This window comes from Plectropomus leopardus, chromosome 1, assembly GCF_026936395.1.
Source record: "Plectropomus leopardus strain MGB_pleo_1.0 chromosome 1, ASM2693639v1, whole genome shotgun sequence".
Lineage (NCBI taxonomy): Eukaryota > Metazoa > Chordata > Actinopteri > Perciformes > Serranidae > Plectropomus > Plectropomus leopardus.
In genome coordinates, this window is record NC_142176.1 from 10,483,145 (window position 1) to 10,503,041 (window position 19,897).

General features: G+C 37.4%; 1 protein-coding gene across 4 annotated transcripts in view; it reads right to left on the reverse strand.

Annotated features, from left to right (window-relative positions):
* Positions 1–19,897, reverse strand: part of chrna7a (cholinergic receptor, nicotinic, alpha 7a (neuronal)) — a 44,544-nt gene that overhangs the window by 19,342 nt on the left and 5,305 nt on the right. For 2 of the 4 annotated variants that reach the window (XM_042491473.2, XM_088075110.1), the window contains exons 2-4: positions 7,714–7,853; positions 7,223–7,267; positions 174–283 (exon numbers count right to left, since the gene is read on the reverse strand). In XM_042491473.2, the coding sequence (XP_042347407.1) occupies positions 174–283; positions 7,223–7,267; positions 7,714–7,809 (251 nt within the window). In that variant the 5' untranslated portion in view covers positions 7,810–7,853. Of the gene's footprint in view, positions 1–173; positions 284–7,222; positions 7,268–7,713; positions 7,854–13,803; positions 13,945–16,360; positions 16,439–19,897 lie in introns of those variants that run through there. The other 2 variants (XM_042491464.2, XM_088075108.1) reach the window with 2 other exon arrangements.

Sequence of the window (19,897 nt, forward strand, 5' to 3'; positions counted from 1 at the left end):
CATTGTAACAATCTCGTTTTTTAATACTGGAATCCAAAAATCCAAAAAGGCATCGTCCCTCCAGAGATCCCCCTGTTATATTGTGCAGAGGACAATGCATGCATGCTGAGTCTGACACCATGCATATCCAATTACAGTGCAGCACCCTGCGGATCTGTCCTTACAATACCTACCTGTTATACAGCAGAATGTCTGGCTTCCAAATGAGATGGTCAGGAAATCTCACACTGGTCACACCTGGATACTCTGATGTATTCCACTGGAGGTAACAATCATCCCAGTACTGCGAGATACAGAAACATAATGTACTTTTCATTTTCTTTTTTTTTTTCATTTCACATACATATCTTCAACACATCCTTTAACCCTTTGAAGCCTAAGCGACTTGGCTAGATTTTTGTGTTTGTATTTTGTACTGTTATAATGCTCTTTCATATAATGTCTTTATGTGTACTGACTTAAGTTTACTTAACCTTCCTAATGTATATTGTACTTGTGTCTACCTGCCATAGGGACTGCAGATGGACATTAGCTAAAAGCCATATCTGGTGCAATACATCTTTTCTTGATCTGAGATTACACATGGTCAAAAATAAAAAATACATTTCTCTCAAGAACATTTAGCTTAGAAGCAAAAATGCAACTAAAAGAGTCAAATAAATACCTGGAAAAGGTATTTATTTGAACCTGGAAAAGGTGACCTGGAAAAGGTGTTAAAAATAAAATAAATATAATTTATAAAAACATTTTTTTTTCTGTAACCTAATCTTAAATAAATAATCATGATAATTATAAATCTAATTTTCTTGATATTTCCATTAGTTATTTGGTAATTTTCTAATGATTCTGTCTTTCTCTCTTTTTTGTGTGCTAATTTTCTGATCATTTTCCTGTCACCTTTTACTAATTTTTGAAATGTATGGTTCATGCCAAGTTGCTGATTTATTTTCCCCTTGTTTCTGAAAGAAATCAAACCAATTTGCCCATGTTTCAAGGGTTTAAATGCTTGTGAAAAGCTTCTGAATGCAGCACAAGAATGCCGGGTTTCAAAGGGTTAAAACTGTATGGAGCTCTCTGTTTGGTGTTTGAAAGCTCAACCTGGGATTTACTGTAACACTAGTGTGTTTTTTACTAGTGGCAGTGACAGTTGCTATAATGGGTAATATAAATGTATGTGACAGCAGCTGTGCAGTGACATGCTAGGAATTGTGTTCAGTCTCTGGCCAGGTTTGAGTGACATCTGGGGAGAAATAGGATTTTTTGAATTTCCAAGGAACATTGCTTTTTTGCAATTCAAACAGCATGAAATATACAGCACTGCATATTATAAAACCAGAGTGTCAAACAAAACTCATAAATTGCCTGCAGCTAGTAGATTTCATCTTATAGTCAGACACATAACTGTATTTCTTGTATGGGCACAGACAGAAGATGTTAACCAGTCACGTCTTGTGGATATAAGTGCAGAGAAGAAGCATTCATTGCACTTGGATGTCAAATCAAATGTCATTGTAATAATATGTTATTCAAAACGCTTTATGTTTACAGTGTGTCATCAAACAAGACCAAGAGTCAAGACCTATTATGCTGGATTTCAGGTTCATACTAGTATTTTGGACTTCTATTGGAACATGTTCACATGCTAATTGCACTGGTACACCTGTATTCACCCTTTGATGGTCTCTTTAATGCCCCTCTCCCAAAAAAGTCTAGTCTGCTCTTAAATAGTCAGTGGTTCCAGGTCCTCAACATCTCTGCAACTGTAATGGATGAACAGTGATACTTCTTACTGTGAAATATCACTAACAAAAGCTTCAAAACACAACTGAAGATGTTCCAGTAGGAATGTGATCCCAGATCAGGGAGAAATAAACAGCATTGGAAATCAAGATTGCATGGTTCCCTAACGCTAGTATATAGCAGCTGAAAGCAGTGTACTTACAACCGGGGAATGACTATAATGTTGTATGACATTCTCCCATTAAAAACCACCAATAAAACCAAGTTAACATGCTTCCCTGACAGTAGCATGTATTTAGGGATTGACTGATATTAGTTTTTCAGGGCCGATACCAGTTATTAGTAGTTAATGAGATTTTATCAGCAATTATTAAAATAAAACACCGATATAGATAATCTGCAAAATACCAAATATCAGCCACGATAACTTGCCAGGTTGATAATCTGTCAACCTCTAGCATGTAGCAACATGCAGCAGTGTAGGCATCCCAAAGCAGCATCCCTGGAGCAGATGAGCATATAAAGGAATACGTCATAAGCTGACAACAGCTTGTCTCAAAAGCAGGAAAAGTGTTGTCCACAGAGTATTCAGAGCAGTCTATAGCCTGAGGTTTTAACTCACAGGGATTACTTTTGCAATGTTTAATTCATTATTTGGAACTTTGGCCACATTCAATATGAACATCCATCACTGTAATATTAGATGTACGACAGAAAACACAGAAAAGCGTAGGTCCCTTTTAACATGTTAACGTGCCAATGTACTAATTAGCATGAAATGAAAAGAATAACAAAGATTGATGCGAATGCTTTTCATTTTCCAGGTTTTAGTAAATATAAATAAAGTGCTGGACAATTTAAAATTTTGAACTGATTATGAACTACACGAAAAGTTATTAAAATTCAACCTTTATGTGTGTAGGAAATGTTGTGGCATTCAGTTGTTGGGAGAGGAAAAGTCAAAAGATCACCAAATTCAGTATGATTCATTTCAATATGTGAAGACACTAACCTGCTGGTGGTGTTGGAGGATATGATTTCCCTTCTCTGAATAGTTGTCTGTATGAAATTTCATGGCAATCTATCCATTATATATTGAGATCAGTCTGGACCACGACTCCAGTATCACAGAGAGCCATTAAACACATGCTGTGGCTGACTTGTTTTACTGATTATTATTTAGAGTGAAACTGCACAATTTCTGTGAATCAAAAGTCGTGAGACATGACTAGAAAACTGAATCTTTCACATTATTTGACTCTTTGATATGGACCCACAACAGATGTGCACACATGATGTGTTTGGCTGAGTTCCAGCTCAGTAATGTAAACTGGTACAGCTGGGTGATGTGGCTAAAACATCATATCATTATTTCTTAACATCTGGACGAAATGGCTTTTTTATGAGTTTTTTTCCAATCAGATCTTTAATTCAGTTTTAATGAATTCAAACCATCATGGCATTCAAACAGTGGCTGTGGTCAGCATGGAGATGTATAAAGGTCAGCTGCTAATAAAGCCAGAGTGAAACAGACTGAGGGAGGCAGGAATCACCCATACAGCTCGATAAAGTGAGTTTCATGAGTCACCAACTTGCTGCTCTTACTAACCAAAACACTGATATCAGTCACTTACTTCGATATTTCCATCAGCTTCTACTTTGCCATTCTTTTGATTGTGTTAATGAATATTTTGACATTTCACTGCTAGTTTTTTTTTGTCAGTTTGTTGTGTCTGGGCCTTTAGTGATGCTTGTACGTGGATTTGCCTTCAAACAGAGCTAGGGTAGATGTCCCCCCTGTTTCCAGTCATTGTGCTCAGCTAAAGTGCTTTATATTTACCAGACAAGTATGAGAGCTGTATTTATCTTTTTCAATAACTCTCAACAACAGCGCATATTTCTCAAAATATTAAACTACTCCATTAAACCACTTAAAATTAAACACACTGATGACCCCATAGGGCAGCTTGTTTAAATAAAAAAGTGTATTGGGCAAAAGAGAAATACATAATAATTTGAGTTGTCCATATCAAAACCCTAACTTGGTGTCTACAACCAGAATTGAGGCCACTCATTATGCCATTATGCTGTAAGTGCTACAATTGTCAGTGCATTTGTAATTTGTTCATTCTGACACCAACCTGAGGCAGTTAAAAATCATATAATTACTACTCTCTGGCAAAGCATGACTGAGTTTTTTAATCTTACAGAACCATCTTCAATGTCTCAAAGTCACTTTCAGAAATAAATGCATCTTAAGGACATTTAAACTTTCTTTCCTGGAGTCCATACAAGTTGAGTGAGTGTGAGCAGACATATGCTGGATCGGCGCTAACAGACGGTAGATACTGTGGATTCTGTCTGCGCTATCTCGTGTTTGAGAGCCGGAGTCGATTGTGCCGGGTGTGGAGTGGGGAAAGATTGAATGAGACCGCTGCTGTGATTCCACGGGGTGATTTAAAACAGACCATACAGCCTTGATACAGCTTGCTGACAGTGCAGCAGCAGGGAACTAGTGTCACACAATGGATAGGCTGCGATAAAACATCTATGTTCATACACTTCATCTCACTGCACGGAGAAGAAGGAAACACTTTGCCCCCGTGGAAGGTGAAAAAGAAAAGACTGGACTGTGATAAACAAGATTGTAAGATAATAACTACACATTTATTGTGATTAGATCAACAAACCAAATACCAGGTTAAAGGCTTACGTTTAAAGTACAGTTTGACAATAAGGGGAAAAATGTGTATTTATATTCTTCAAGACAGTTAGATGAAAAGGTTGATGCCACTCTTATGTTTGTACAGAAAATATGAGGGAACACCTCAGCAGGCATTTAGCTTAGCTTTGCATTAAGACTGGAAACGGGGGAAACAGCGAGCCTGGCTCTGTCCACAGGTAACAAAATCTATTTACCAGCACCTCTAAAGTTAACTCATTAACATGCTATATCTTGTCTGTTTAATCATAAATGGCGGTTTAAAAATCACAATTTGTGTTTTTTCAACACATTCTCATCTCAGCTCATCAAATATCGTCACTTGAACAGTGGACTTTCATGTCCACATATAAAGTGTGAGGTGTCCTGTGTCTGTTGTTGGCATTGCAGGACAGACTGTTAATTTAAACCTGTTACATGCATTGTGTCTTTTCAAAATACACTTCCATCATTTTCACAGGAAATGGACAGTCTCTTAGATCTTTCAAAAAACATCACAAGTTTTTTTCTTTTGCAGAGAAAGATTTTGTTATGTGGGATGGGAGGGCTTGGGTTTGTGAATGTTTGTCCTGTTGATTCCAACTGAACAAAACAAACAAAAAAAGCCAATAAACATAATTTGGAAAAAAAAAAAAAAAATACTAGCAGCGGCATATAATACTGCTGGAGAGGTGCCTTTTTGTATCGACCACCTCGATCGATGCCCAAATTACTGACCAAGCAGCAGTTATCTGACGAGTTGGGAATATAAACGGGCGGGCTTTCCGGTGGACTTTGCGCCTTGCTTTTTGGAATCATGTTGTAGCTGTAAGGACTTCAGAAAGTCACAGCCAAAATCTGTCACAAACTCTGACACAGAACCACTGAATAAAAACATGCTCAGACAGACTCCAGCATCCTGTGACCACACACAACTGAACTGAACAGGCCTACTGGGCTCAAGCCCAGGGGCCGAAAAAGATAGGGCCCCCCCTGGACTTCACTTGCAAAACATCACTTAAATTAACACTTACTGCCCAGAGAGAGAGACTAAAAATGACCACAAAGAAGCAAAGTGATCATTAAAAAATGCCAGAGTGGATGGTTTAGCTGAAGAAGACTGCAGGAGACTTCAGTGGATTACACACAATGAAGACTCGAACGAGGAGAATCACAGCTGAACTGAACATACAGTGTAACACAGTTTATGCTGTCCTTTTGAGGGTGTTCATCTTTAAATTTTACTCTGTTTTCCCAAAAGAATAACTTCATATTCCCAAAAACGTTATTCTGAACCTGAAGATTCTATTGGTCAGTGACTTTGAACAAACACGTATGCTCACCCTGAAATCACTTCACCTGTCATATCTGTGACAAATAAAGAGAAGGCAGTAAATCTACAGAGTTAGGGCAACGGGGCAATCTGTCTTCCTCTAACCTTGCTTGCTTTAGAAACAGAGTCAGCCGGTGTCTCCTATCCGGGTAGCTGTGCGCCTCCACCAGAGCTGGGAGACAATAGATGAACTATAGTTGCAACAGAGGTCGAGCAGCTTGACCTTTAGGCCTCTTTCACGCCTGCTGCTCCTCTGACTGTGAATGTAGGCCTATCTATCTCCTATGACTTTTACTGACCAAGACCAAGAGCTTCAATATGACTAAAGGTCACACAAAGGAACTTCAAAGAGACACTCTTTGCACTCTCTCAAAATAACCACAAAAACAGGTAAAACAACCACAACGAGACAAAAAAAAAAGACCAAAAAGAAAAAACACACACACCAAAAGACAAAAGTAACAAAAACCAAAAAAAAAGATGCATGACAAATACAAAGAGATGCTAAGCAATAAATAAAAAAACAACCACCACAAGACACAACCACCACAGTCTGTTCGTCTTGCTTTAATGTGGGAGAGGTGGTGGGTTCTGCATGTTTGTGCCCAAGGGCTCATTGTCAGGGGTGCAGCACCAAATTCTGGGCCCCATGCATAACTAGTCTCCATGGGCCTCCTGTCCTTTTAGCCCGTTCTCACTCTGAACTCGTCAAATACGCGTACAAGCATGATGCCAAAAGCCACCACTGCATCCAACCGGATGACGTCAGATGAGAATGCTCTCAGATAGACCCAGTAGCATTGTCATTATATGCTGGCGGATGAGACACTGCCGAACAGAACCGGTCACATGCACATGAAACCCTGAAGGGCCGCGTCAGGTAATAACACAGACAGTATAAACATAATATAAGGAGCGAAAGTGCACTTATAGGGTGGGCAAACACCTTACTTTTCATTTTCTTCCTGTATGGAAGTTTTTTCCCCACACCTTACCATGCGTCTCTTTTGCCTAAACCTAACCATCCGTGACTTTGTTGCCTACTCCGAACCAGTCTGCGCTGTTGTGTAAACATAAGGACCGTGCTGCATCATCCCACCATGTGCATTCGTTGACATCACGGTAAGCCAATTTTAATAAAATTATGGCACAAACTACCTAGGATTTTTTTTTAAAAAATGCAAACAAACCAAACTTTTTATTCAAAGCTTTTCGAGGGGCCCCCACCTCTTGGAGCCCTGAGTCATTAGTTTGTCTCTTCTCCCCACAACAACCCCTCTGCCCATTGTTTTACAACCCACCCATGTAAACAGGATAAGTAGATATAGACAATGGATGAAATAATTAAGAAAAAATAGAGAAATGTAACATGAGGCTAAGTTTAACTATAAGGTTGTGTATCAAGGCTTTTTGTGACTTCATATACATTATAACAGGAAAAATCTTACCAGATGAAGCCAAATGTTGGTTGTCAAAATCTGGTTCTTCTCATCCTGTGAGAAAGTTATGAAGTAAAATGTCTTTACAGTGTGTATTGATTGTTTTCAAAGTTTCAAGTTCCACAAAGGAGGAAATAGTCTACACAAAAACACTTTAACATCCACAGCAGCTTGACCTCTCAGGGCTTTGGTAATGGAGAGGAACGGACTGTAGCACCAACTGTTTAAAAATTACGCTTTGAATTTAAACATCAAGACACAGTTAAATGATCCAAAATGTAATTGTGCATTAAAGATAACTAGAACTCCTGATCAATTAAAAAAATGCTAGTATTGATGTAACCCATAGTGAAAAAGTAAACATTTTACATGAGATTAATATCTGTGAATTGAGAAGACGGTGACAATGTTAACGCTAACTGACGATGGCTGATTATCACAGAGAGTGAGTTATCTTAAAACCTCTCTACATAATGTGTGGTGAGAGATTATTTACGTACCACATCCATGATCTGCATGAGGGTGAGGCCGAAGTTAACAGTGAGACTCTGGGAGTCATTTTTAACCGGTCTCACCAGTGGATTGTAGTCACGCATCAGGTCTGCATACAGTCTGCGCTGGTTAGCCCCTTGAAAAGAAACTACAGAAGAAAATAAACTTTTAGAATCACTTCATAAAAATGAGAAAGACTGACACAGTCACATACTATACTGCCAACTTCTTTTCAGTTTCATTGCCAAACTCCCTTTTTCATAGCCATCCTACAGCACAAACAACCTTCCTTTTTTCTACTATAAACTCAATTTAATGACTGCTTTTTTCAGCACAGTGTCTGTCTTATATAACTGTTTTTTTAATAGCAAAAGCAGAATAAGTTTGTTTGGAAAAAAAGAGAGAAAGAGCTGAATTTTACCAATAGAAAATCCAAAGACAAAGTAACACAGTAAAGAACTTTTTGTAATTGACGGTTTATTCAATGCAAATGCTAAATGGACTGCATTTACATCATGTTTTTCTAGTCTTAGCGACTACTCAAAGTGCTTTACAACACAAACATCATTCACCCATTCTCACTCACATTCATACACTGTGGCCCTTGATGACGAAAAAAAACACAGTAATGAGCAGCTATCCACAAGTATGGTGAAAAAGTACCAAAACTAAGAGTCTACAGCCATGTTAGCAGCTTTATAAAGCTGTACTTAAGCACATCAGTGCTTTGAGCTAAATGCTATCATCTACATGCTCACGTTTCCACTGTTACTCAGGGCCGAATTTACACAAGGAATGCTTTTGCAGCCGCTGCACCTGCACAAATAAGACAAAAAGAAACCGTGTAATTCTCGAAGCACCCAAACTGAAAATGTTTTAATGATGTAATAAGCATACAGTTGATGCAAGATTGGCCCCTTTCTTTGCAAATCAGCCTCACTGCAAAAGATCAGCACTGACAGCCACAGTTACAGTGAAATTCTTTCTATCCTCAAATCAATGCCATCTTTTTTACAGTATGAAGGTGTGCATTTGAAAACATAAACAGCACTGACAGACTAGAATGTTCAAGTCCAAATACAGTTCCTCTCTGTCACGTTTAATTTTTTTACCTGAAGTTTTGATGAGAGCCTCTGCAGGTAGTCAGTCAGGACCTTTAGCTGAGGGTCTGAAAATATCAGTTTTCTTTTTCTCCTGCTTCTGCCTACTGTGCAGCATTTACTTTGCCACATGAATAATTGCAATCAAATGCAAAAAAAAAGACAAACTGCAAAAGTTTATGTGTGTGTTAACACTGTCAGCGCAATATCTTTTGTGAACTGGACCTTGAGACAGGACGGACAGTGGTTGGAAGTGATGTGCACTTCAAAGTGTTTGGCGGGTAGGCCTAATATTTACCAGGTTTACCATCTAAATTTAGCTTTAAAACATGCTAACATTTGTGGGTGTACTCTAAACATAAAGCACAGCTGAAACTGCTGGCAATGTCATTAGTTTTGCAGGTATTTGGTCATACACTGAAGTATTGGACACACTGAAATACTGACCTCACAATGATTTGAGATAAAAAGGGGCTCAAAGTCATCAGAATTTATCCTCAAGAAATGTTGAATATCTTAGAAAATCTTACAGTAACCCATCTAATAGTTATTAAAATGTATTTCACTCAACATATTTTGTGGTGGCAACAGAGAAATAACTCAGGGGTCAGCAGACTTAATCTATCATGAATATCTGAGCAAAACTGCTGAGCAATCTCTCCAATAGTTGTTGAGATGTTTAAGTCAGGACCAAAGTAATAGATATACTGATGTTGCCCTTCACAAAGCCACAATGCTACATTAGCTTAATGGTTCAGTATGTTGGATTTAAGGGATATATTGGCAGGAACAGAATATAATAAGTATGTTTCATGTTTTTGTTACCTTAAAATGAGCCATTCATATCTACACACCAAGTGGGTTCTAGTCTACAGAGATTTTCATATTGCACGGCTATGTTTCCACAGTAAGAAAACCCAAACACTGGCTATAAAAAACGTTCGTCACATTTTCACGTCAGCCATCATAGTTAGCAGCCCTTCTGCAACGAGCTGAACAGCATTGGAGAAAACACTGATTTTTAACATGGAACTGCTTTATTTAGTGTTTTTACCTGATTAACCACCATGGTTCTTTGTTTTGGAGAAGAGGAGACCTCTTTGGATAAACCTCCTGCACAATAAACACCAAAGAAATCTTAAGTGGGAGAAGTTCCAGCTAAAATCTGCATTCTTCACCACCAGATGTCACTAAAACCTGCACACTGCTCCTTTAAAATGGTTTGGAACTGCAGGTTTTCTGAAGTTAAAGGATCTGCCAAAGCTACAATTGCCTCCTCCACACATTACCCAATCCCCGTCTGAGCCTCTGGGTCATTAACGAACCACTTCCCATTTACAGTCTTGCTTCATGTTACACTCCAGCTCCACCTTAAACCTGGTGACTCAAGACTCTTGTCTGTTTCTGCATTAAACCTCTCACTCTAGAATAAATTTACATTTCATTTAATGTTTGGCAAGGTCTTTTTTGAGTTAAATTAAAGTCAGTGTCAGTATTCTAACAAAGTCTAAGTTGGAGAAACATATGAAACCAGAGCAAGACAATCATCCAGACAAAACAAACCTGGACTGGATTCATCTCACCGTGCACTCTCAAGTCAGACCTGACCATCATTTTAACACACTCTCGTATCTCCTCTTGAGTTATGGAGAGTTTTTGGCAGCATTTAGTCACTTTGCTAATGGCCACAGCCCAATTATCCTAAAGCACCTATGAGGAGCACATTATCCCGATGATTTGGCAAAGATCCTGTCAGTAGGCATATCCCCATTCCTCTGCTCTCGGTTGCATCTGGTTCTTTCATAAAAAAAGACTGAAAGATTAGCTGAAAGCTTGTCTTTATCCACAGTGCAGTCCCTTGTGGACGTGCCCACCTCTAAACCTCACCATAATCAAATTTCACTATGAAGATCAGTAAGGCGACATCAATGTGTATTGTATGCTGAGATTTGTCTGTTATACGTCCCAGTGCATCACTGGCTGTCAGACAAGAAACATTTTTGATATCTTGCTGAAAGTGAGCTGGGAGCCATGAAACGGAGAAGCAAAGACTTTTTACCTCTTAATCAATCGAGCGGTCTTAATAATGTCAAAGAGATGGACAAAAGCTTTGAGTACCCCAGGCATGTGCTCAGACATTTACATGTGCATGCATGTGTGCACACAAGACTCCTCTCCATCTGCCTCTTTATACTTCACTCACAGGGAAGCCTCAATTAAGCAGTGCCTGTAAAGTGCAGACTGAGGAGCCTGAGTCAGTGATTACCATTAAATTAAGTGCCTCAGTCAAAATATTCAAAATTCAGAGCAGATTGGCGTAAAAACTGATGAGACGCAGCATGTCTTGAAGGTTTCAAGAGCTAATTGCCATTTAAAGAACAGGTTTTATTGTTATCAGAGCTTCTTAGATTTGCAGGGGTTGACCTGTGATGTCCTTAGAGACAGAGCAGCAGTGTTAAGTAGTTCATACAGTGATGAAACATGTGTCGCAGCACACAGGAGTGGTGTGAAAGGCACAAAAAGGACAGTGTTACTCTGGTTTTAATACAGGAACCTCTGTTCAGCTCTTCATTACAATGAAGGTCTTTGAATGATGAACTTGGAGTGACATTTCCTGTTTTGCAGCACTCTCTCTCTCTTTCTCTACAATACCAATACCAATCCATCAACTACAGTCTGCAAGTCTCCATTTTGAAGCTAATTGTGAGAAACCTCACATTCATTACAATGAGGGTCTATGGATGGTGAACTTCGTGTGACATTTCTCGTGTTTTGTAGCTCTCTCCCTCTCAGTTCAGTTCATTTCTTTGGGTTTTTTTGGCATGACTTTTGACATGTGTTGCAAGTACAGTTAAAGCCAGTGAATTCAATTAAAAACTGATTACATGAATAGCAATAATAGCCAATAAAGGGAAAATGATTATATTAGTAAGCTAGAATTATACATATATTCTCTCTCTCTCTCTCTCTCTCTTGCTCACACAGTCACTTGTAACCTTTTGCCCCAGCGTAAGAAAACAATACAAATACAGATGCATCAACAAAAACTGTCTGCATGTCTCCACTTTGAAGCTAACCATGAGAAACCTCACATAGCATCCATAAAAGCTGTAAGAAGTTCAAATCAGTCACAGACTACAGAACACAAGTACTGAGTCCAGATGATAAAACATGACACCTGTGACGTAATGTGTATTGCAAACATCGAGGGCTGCAAAGAGGACCTTGTTTTTTCAGTATTACTTGACCACATCAGAGCAGCTGTTAGGCTTGGGCATACAAGGCTTCAGCCTTCAATTTTTTATACAGCTCCAGATCTAAATATGTTGGCTATGTTTCAAAAAGTATGAATAGTGTTAATAATAATAAAAAAGGACCATATATAATAATCTGTCATTCCATTGATACTTTTGATAGTGATAGCACTTGTAAAAGATATACTGTATTGTTCTTAGTTTTTTAGGTTCCTTTGTTGTATAGCTATTGTAGCAATGCATAATGTTGTTTTAATGGAATTTTAAATTTATGCATGGTTGCATGTTAATGTACAATGTTTAGTGTTTATGGGTATAAATGTGTGTACATATATACTCAGGTTTCCTAATTTTCATGACTATTCAAGAGCCCATAATGTTTTCTGGGTTTTTTTCCTTGCCTCAGGGGCATTTTTAAAATATATCAGATCAGAACATCAGAAAGAAACTCTTTTCAGACATAATTTCTGCTAATGGGGTAACTGAGAAAACCAGATGGTAAACAGAGCATTGTCACACATTGACGCATATTAGAGCTACATTATGTCATCAGATGCAGATAAATAAAATGCAGCTGTGCTAAATTTCTTAAATGGTTATCCAAGATTATTGTAACAATTTCATTACACAAAATTCATCACACAATTTAATGACTTTTCTAAAACTTCTAACTAGTTTTCCTAATTTCATGACTTTTCCAGGCTTGGACAATGTGACCTTCCCAGGTTTTCCATGACCATGGGAACACTGTGTGTGTGTGTATATATATATATATGTATGTATATGTACACTGTATATACACTTTTTTTGTTATGCAAAATTCAGAAACAGTTAGTTTACTTTATTGTAAATTCTGCATTTATTCATTTGTTAAATGTGAGCACCAATGTTACACTCAACTCAAAGTATCCTGTTACTCAATACTTATTAACAACCACTACTATTTTTATCAACAAGTTGCATACTTCATCTGGAAATTTAAAAAATAAGAAATAAAGAAAAAAACCTGTTTTAAAGGGTAAAAAAGGTGCCACAGTGCATTCAAAATGACCAAAATAGAGTTTGTTCATTAAAACAACTACAAAAAATCCCAGGCGAGCATCCCCCTGGATCTGCCTACAAAGGTGTCGGTTAAGCCCCCAATATCCTCAAATCCTAGACACGCCCCTGTACTGTAGATATGAAAGGTAATTTCATACATAACATCTTTTAGAAAAAGAAAACACATTTCCACTAATTACACTCACACACAAAAACAAAACCAGCGGCTGCACCATCACATAAAAAGAAATGCAAGTCTTGTAATTTTGTTTTACTTAGAGTTAGCCCACATAAAGCCTTCTGTGTCCTTAAAAACGTTGTTTTGTTAACTATACTTTGATATAGACTTATACTAATACGAGTCAACAGTCCAGCAGCACTTAGCTTTAAAGGTTAAAAGAAGAAAAAAACTTCCTCCAATATAATTATTATTATTTGATTAAATTTACATAGTTATTAGTTTACTAGTGAGGTCATTATAAACGCTCCTAGTGATAAAATAGCATTAAATAACGATATTGTTACCAAGACTCGGTATTTGGCACAACAGATATGACGGCGGATCATTCCTGGACGGGGGAGGTTAATTGCACATATGAAACGCAAAAAAACGCATGAAAAGAGCCACCCCAGCCTCCTCCCGGTAAACATCCTCGAGGTTTTAGGAGTTAATTATCAATTAAAGCGCACGTTGACAGCTCACCTTTCACTGTGGAGGCGCTGACTGCAAGAAAAAGCAGAAAATTCAGAGAGTCCATGTTGAACCGAGCGGAGAAACTCCTCAGTTCATCTGTGAACCTCACGGAATGCGGGGATGATGGTATTGTGTGTGTGTGTGTGTGTGTGTGTGTGTGTGTGTGTGTGTGTGTTAAATAACTCCTCCTCCTAATGAATGGCTGCTGTTTGGCAGGACAGCCATGAGATTTGTTGTTGCATCAAGACTCTGCTCACAGTCTCACTAATTGACTGTACGGTGCACCTACTGATGCAGGATAAGGGTTTTACAGAGGGAAAAAAAGAAAAAATAATTGGTCAAAAATGCCGATTTTATCTTCATACTGTTGCCACAAATGCATACGTAGCCTAGCCTATTAGTCAAGAACTAATCGCCCCCATATCTCTGCTTTTCCTCTGCATCATTTCTGTACTGTTGAACATGAGTTTAAAGAGTGTGAAAGGTGATGCACAGGGATGCTGGAAAGGTTGAACAGCATCAGACTGCAATAAGAAATTAACTTTTTTTTTTTTGTTTTTTAACAAAACAAAGAGACATCTGCTGGTCATTGAAAAGAATTACAACTGCATTTTTAAATTCACTCTGAACAAAAATTTGAATGCAACGCACTGTTTTTTGCTTGCGTTCTTGCAGGTTTAACTTTGAAACCTGAGCAAATTGGCTTGATTTCTTTCAAAAACATGGGAAGAAGGCAATGAGCAACAAAAGAAGAAATGATCCAAAAAACATACAAGAGAATCACCTGGACATTATTAAAAAGAAGAAAAAAGAAGGATTAAAAAATAAAAAGGAATGACCTGGAAAAAACTATAAAACATTAAATTATATAAAATTATAATCACTCTGTGACAAATTTTTAAAATATGTTATTATGATCATAATATATATAGCTTTTACCTAGCTCCTTTTCTTCTTTCCCTAGACATTTTCCCCTAGCTTTTTAAAACTAATTTTCTAAATTTATTAATTTCCTGCAGTTTGTAGAACATTTAATTATAATTGCAAATTTTGGTTGCAAATGTGTTAAAGTGTGAGTGAGCACCTCTCCCTTTTCAGTATAATCCATGCACCTGACAAGTGTGGCTTATCAAGATGCTGATTAAACAGCATCATTAACTACACAGATGTTCCTTGGGAAGGTCACAATGAAAGATCACTCTAAAATGTTTCAAACAACCTCTGAGAAATAAGTTCAAACACTAAAATGTTGCATTTAAATTTTTGTTCAGTGAGTCTTCTTTTTCTATTGTTGTTGCAAGAACTCTACATATGTTTTGTTATGTGCAGATACTCTAACTGCGTCCTCCTAGTCTCCCAAAATATGTTTCTTGCAGTCAAAGTCAGGGAGAATTTCGAGTTCATTTTTTAACTCACTTTTTTTTTTTTAAAGGAATTATACAACATGATGCAAGGGACATTTCCCCCTGGGTGTTTGGGGTGAGGATGAATGGTAAATCCATACATCAACCATCCCTCCAGTTGTATCACCATATGGCCAGATGAGAGACAAACACAAAACTACACCCACAATACGAAAAGCATCTCATGAATAAATAGAAATAAAATGTCAAAACAGGTTTCATGTCTCAATTTGTCTATGTTTGGTTTACACTGCAATATCTAATAAAACTACTGGGAATGTGGGGTTATTCTCAGAGTTAATACATGTTGTGACCTAATAAAGATGCAAAATAACAGAAGAATATCACAAGGACAAGAAAGCCAAAACAAATGAGAACAACACATTGTGACTGCAGGAATATCTGGTGTTATCATTGAAAATCCCAAAAAGCCATCCTATATGTACAAAGAGGGAAACATATTTTAGACAACTAAGTGATTAAAAGCACAATTATTTGATGCATTTCACGAAAACTCAGATTTTACCTCATATTTCCTGAATAGGTGGTGAACTTTAGATATTTACCCTCCACTACACGTACATTAGCTGATATATGCATAAACACGCCGTACCTGTAGGTAAAGACCAACATAAATGTTATCGTCTCTCTAACGTGTTTGCTCTGGATCGTGGCAGCTAATTTAACGGAGCTATATGTTCTGCTGCAGACAGGTTAAATAGCGTTGATTAAGTGGCTTGTATATACATATGTGCTCTGCATGGTAAATGACTTACTTTATCAGCCGTGACCAAGAAGCACTGTGGCCGTGGGATAATTACACCGCAGAACACATTTCATCCTGCTTTCATCAGGCTGACAGAGTGTGGTCTAATTAAATGGCCACACAAGTCAAACTGCAAACTTTGGTTATTATTCCACTGTGAGCTTCATACATGATCAGTATTGGCAGGTTGTAAGCATGTTTGCCTCATGTTATTTATTTTCCAGGAGCCGTATTATCTGCAGAGGTCTCCTCCTCTCCATAACAATCGCACCAGGTGATTTAAACTTATACAAACACTGAATGAGGCAGTTTCACGTTACCAATCTGTGTTTCTCAAAACACTGTTCTGCTTGTTAGAGATGGGCCCTTAGCCTCGCACCTGCTAATCTATGCTCACCTTTTTTCCCTGATTCCTTAAGATCCAGACGTTGGGGAGGTTTTTATTGGGGGACGAATTATTGCAAGAGATCTCTTCCTGAAAACAAATGAATCTTGTGATTTAAACAAATAAAAATACAGTCAGTCAATCAGTTTCATATAAAAAAAATCTGTGATTTTCCAATGAGGCTCAGCACAGTGAGGCTTTTGACTACAGTGGTCAACGCAAAAACATTAATGGCACTATCTAGAGCCAGTGTTTGATTTGTCTGTTCTGGGCTACTGTAGAAACATGATGGTGCAACATTGACTAGAACCTGGTCCCTATGTAGATTTAAAAGGCATCTTTTCTAAATCTAAAGGTAACAAAAACACAATGAGGGTTATTTTCAGGTGATTATACACTGAAAAAAAACATACTTATTATTATATTCCACTTTTGACGATACATTTCCCTAAAATACAGTTACGTTACACAGTGGTCCTTTAATATATGTCATTTTAAATGTTGGTGTGTAGAATTTAGAGACATCTAGCAGTGAAGCTGCAAAACTGAAACTTCTGTGCACCTACACCGGCTGGTGGACCGCTCATTCTGAGGTAAGGAGAAAACACAGTTTTAGTTTCAGTTGCTGGTCATAGCAGAGGGGGTGTAAAAACATGACGGTGCAACATGTAGACACCATTGATGTGGACCCACATATAGATATATATATAGCTGTAGATATATACAGCTCATAATAAAGTAACAAAAACACAACAATTCTTTTTTTGAGGTGATTATAGACTAAACAGAACATAGTTATCCTACACTGGACCTTTACATCTTTCTTAAACAACGCTGTTGGGCACTTTAATCTAATATTTGCAAAAATTGTTTCCACGAACACAGTGTGCGTTGTTTTTCTAGTTTTCCTCAATAATGAAATCACTTTGAAAAGCTTAAGATAAGTTACACTTTTAATTGTCTCCGTAGGGAAATTTGATTTGGAGTCGCTACAGCTCAGCATAAAAAACATACATACACGTTAATTACCAACACACATACATCAGCTAAATCTATTTACATAATTATTGCACAAAGTACTGGATTTATTCATAGTCTGATGAGGTAAGAAAGGTAAAAGGACTGTCAAGTAAGCCATCAGACACTGAGGCTCTGTTTGAGGCTGTTTGACCCTCTGTTTGAATCACACAGGGGGATGCTGCTCGTGGCAAAAGGCTCGTCAAAAGAGACAAAACCAGGAAAGCAACATTTAGGAACCACACATAAAGAAGGGAGTTTTTCAAGAGCTGCTAAACATACAAATGTGGGTCCTCTTCTCAGCATACTGCTCAAGTTTTTATATGATTGGTACATGTGTCAATATTACCTCCTGTCATTATATTTTCACGTTTCAGACTGTCTGCTTCAGAGACTACAGGAGACATTATTGGAGAACGAACATCTGCTACAGTGCAATGCTCACCGGCCACAGAGGCAATTAGGAACATGAAGTTGTTTCCTCAAAGGTAGAAATTGAATCTCCACACAGTGCCGAGTAACTAATGGCTGTAGAATTCACTGCATACATGTTGAGATCAGTAAAAAGCTGTTTATGTTTGTCGAAACTGGAGAGTCTAAAACAAAGACCCGCTTTTTTTGGTAGCTCCTCTGAGACCACAGATCCTTTCATACGGTTGCTTTCGACTGAGCTGCACAACAGATGGTTGAGTCATTATTGATAGCAGTCCCCACAACAGGAGGTACAGTCCCGCTGGACTGATCACAATTACAAGACAGTAAATCAAAAAAAAAAGTACTACTTCGGTTTGCATTTGCCCGAGTAAACAGTTTTAATGAGACTGAATCTTGAAAATAAATATTGCTGTGTGTATTTTCCAGAGGAGCTGTATGCTTTTTGACATGTAACAATAAGAAAACTACATGTGTAAATGATACAACTAAATGGCTACCCCGAACCTCAACGCGGGCTGTAAACCACTGGAATAACAATATAAATAAAACATTTACATGTTTAACCTCTTGAAATTTGGACTGACATCAGTTTTCTTTTGCTGTGTTCAGACACCTAACACAAGCATTAAATCTTTGAAACCTGAGAAAGAAAAAAAAGCTTTCTTTAAAAAAAAAACCTGTGTAAACGGCAAGAAATTTAAAAAAAAAGATGACAGTTCGTTTTCTTTCTTTTTTTCCCCTATTTTTTAAAGGAGAGAGCAATACAATTATTAGAAATTTATTTTAATAATATTGGGGAAAATGTTCAGAATCATCTATTTATAATAATAAATAGATATTAAAAAATAAAAATGAAAAAAAGAATTAAAATCAACATTAGCGAAAATTTGAAAAAAAGGTAAAATAATAAATAAATAAATACAACAAGGACATAACTTGAAAAAATGCTTATATACATATATATACATATATCCATCCTTGTTTTATTTATTTATTTATTATTTTACCTTTTTTTCAAATTTTCGCTAATGTTGATTTTAATTCTTTTTCTTTCTTTTTAATTTTTTTTGTGCTATTTTTTCAGATCTTTTTCTTGCTAAGTTTGAGTAATTCCTTGTTCAGTTGCTCACTGCCTTCTGCCAACGTTATTAAAAGAAATCAAGGCAATTTGCTCAGGCTTCAGAAGGTTAATTAAAATGAATAAATACACTCAGACAGTTAAAACAAAAATCATATATAAATTAATTTGGAAACACCATGGGGTCACATGGTGTTTTCACTTATTTTGCCTGATTTGGCCTCTTTTGAGGACATTGTGGACGTGAACTGAATGTTTGATTGACACCTTCTTTTCTCTCAGATTGCACCGTTAAGGTGGGGGTGACTTCAGACCTCTATCATTACTACTGCTGAATCCACTGTTGTGACCTCATTGCACTGTCCAGTGTCGCCCTGAGCAGAGGTGTAATCAGCCCGAGTGATTGAAAACACCTTGTTGTGCAGGTCCAGTGTTCAAGTCTGTCTTCCCTTTAATAGAGTTTTCTTTCCTTTCAAACTGTGTTTTTTAAACTGATGCCCTCTGAGGTCGGAGTTCGGACTTAGGTTACGATGTGATTAGGCATTAGAGGAAAAAGTAGTTGGGGTTATGAATACAATCAATGCTCAGGTTTTAAGGAAACACATATCAAGTTATTGTCGTGTAGTTACATAGAATATGAAGGTGGGAAGTCATTTACATTTACTTTTGTTACTGCAACAAAGCTGTTTTGTGTACTTGTCCTTTTTGAGTTTTTTAATCTGTAATTTTGCTTTTAAGCTACTGAAATAGCTAATCACAAGTACTGACTTCACTATATTTCAAGCTGTTTCTGTTACTGAATAAAAACAAAAGTTTCATGTGTCAAAACTCTGAAAATGAAAGAAAGGAGAAGAATCAGCAGCTGCAGCAGAGAAGAAGCTAAGTTAATGTGAGTTGTTTTGAAGCCTAAAGATGCCCCTGTTCTCCTTTTAAAGGTAACGTGTACTGAAATCAGCTTAATTTTAGCTGAACTACATTTTACTTTTACAAAAGCAAATTCTCATGAAACTGATAAAGTC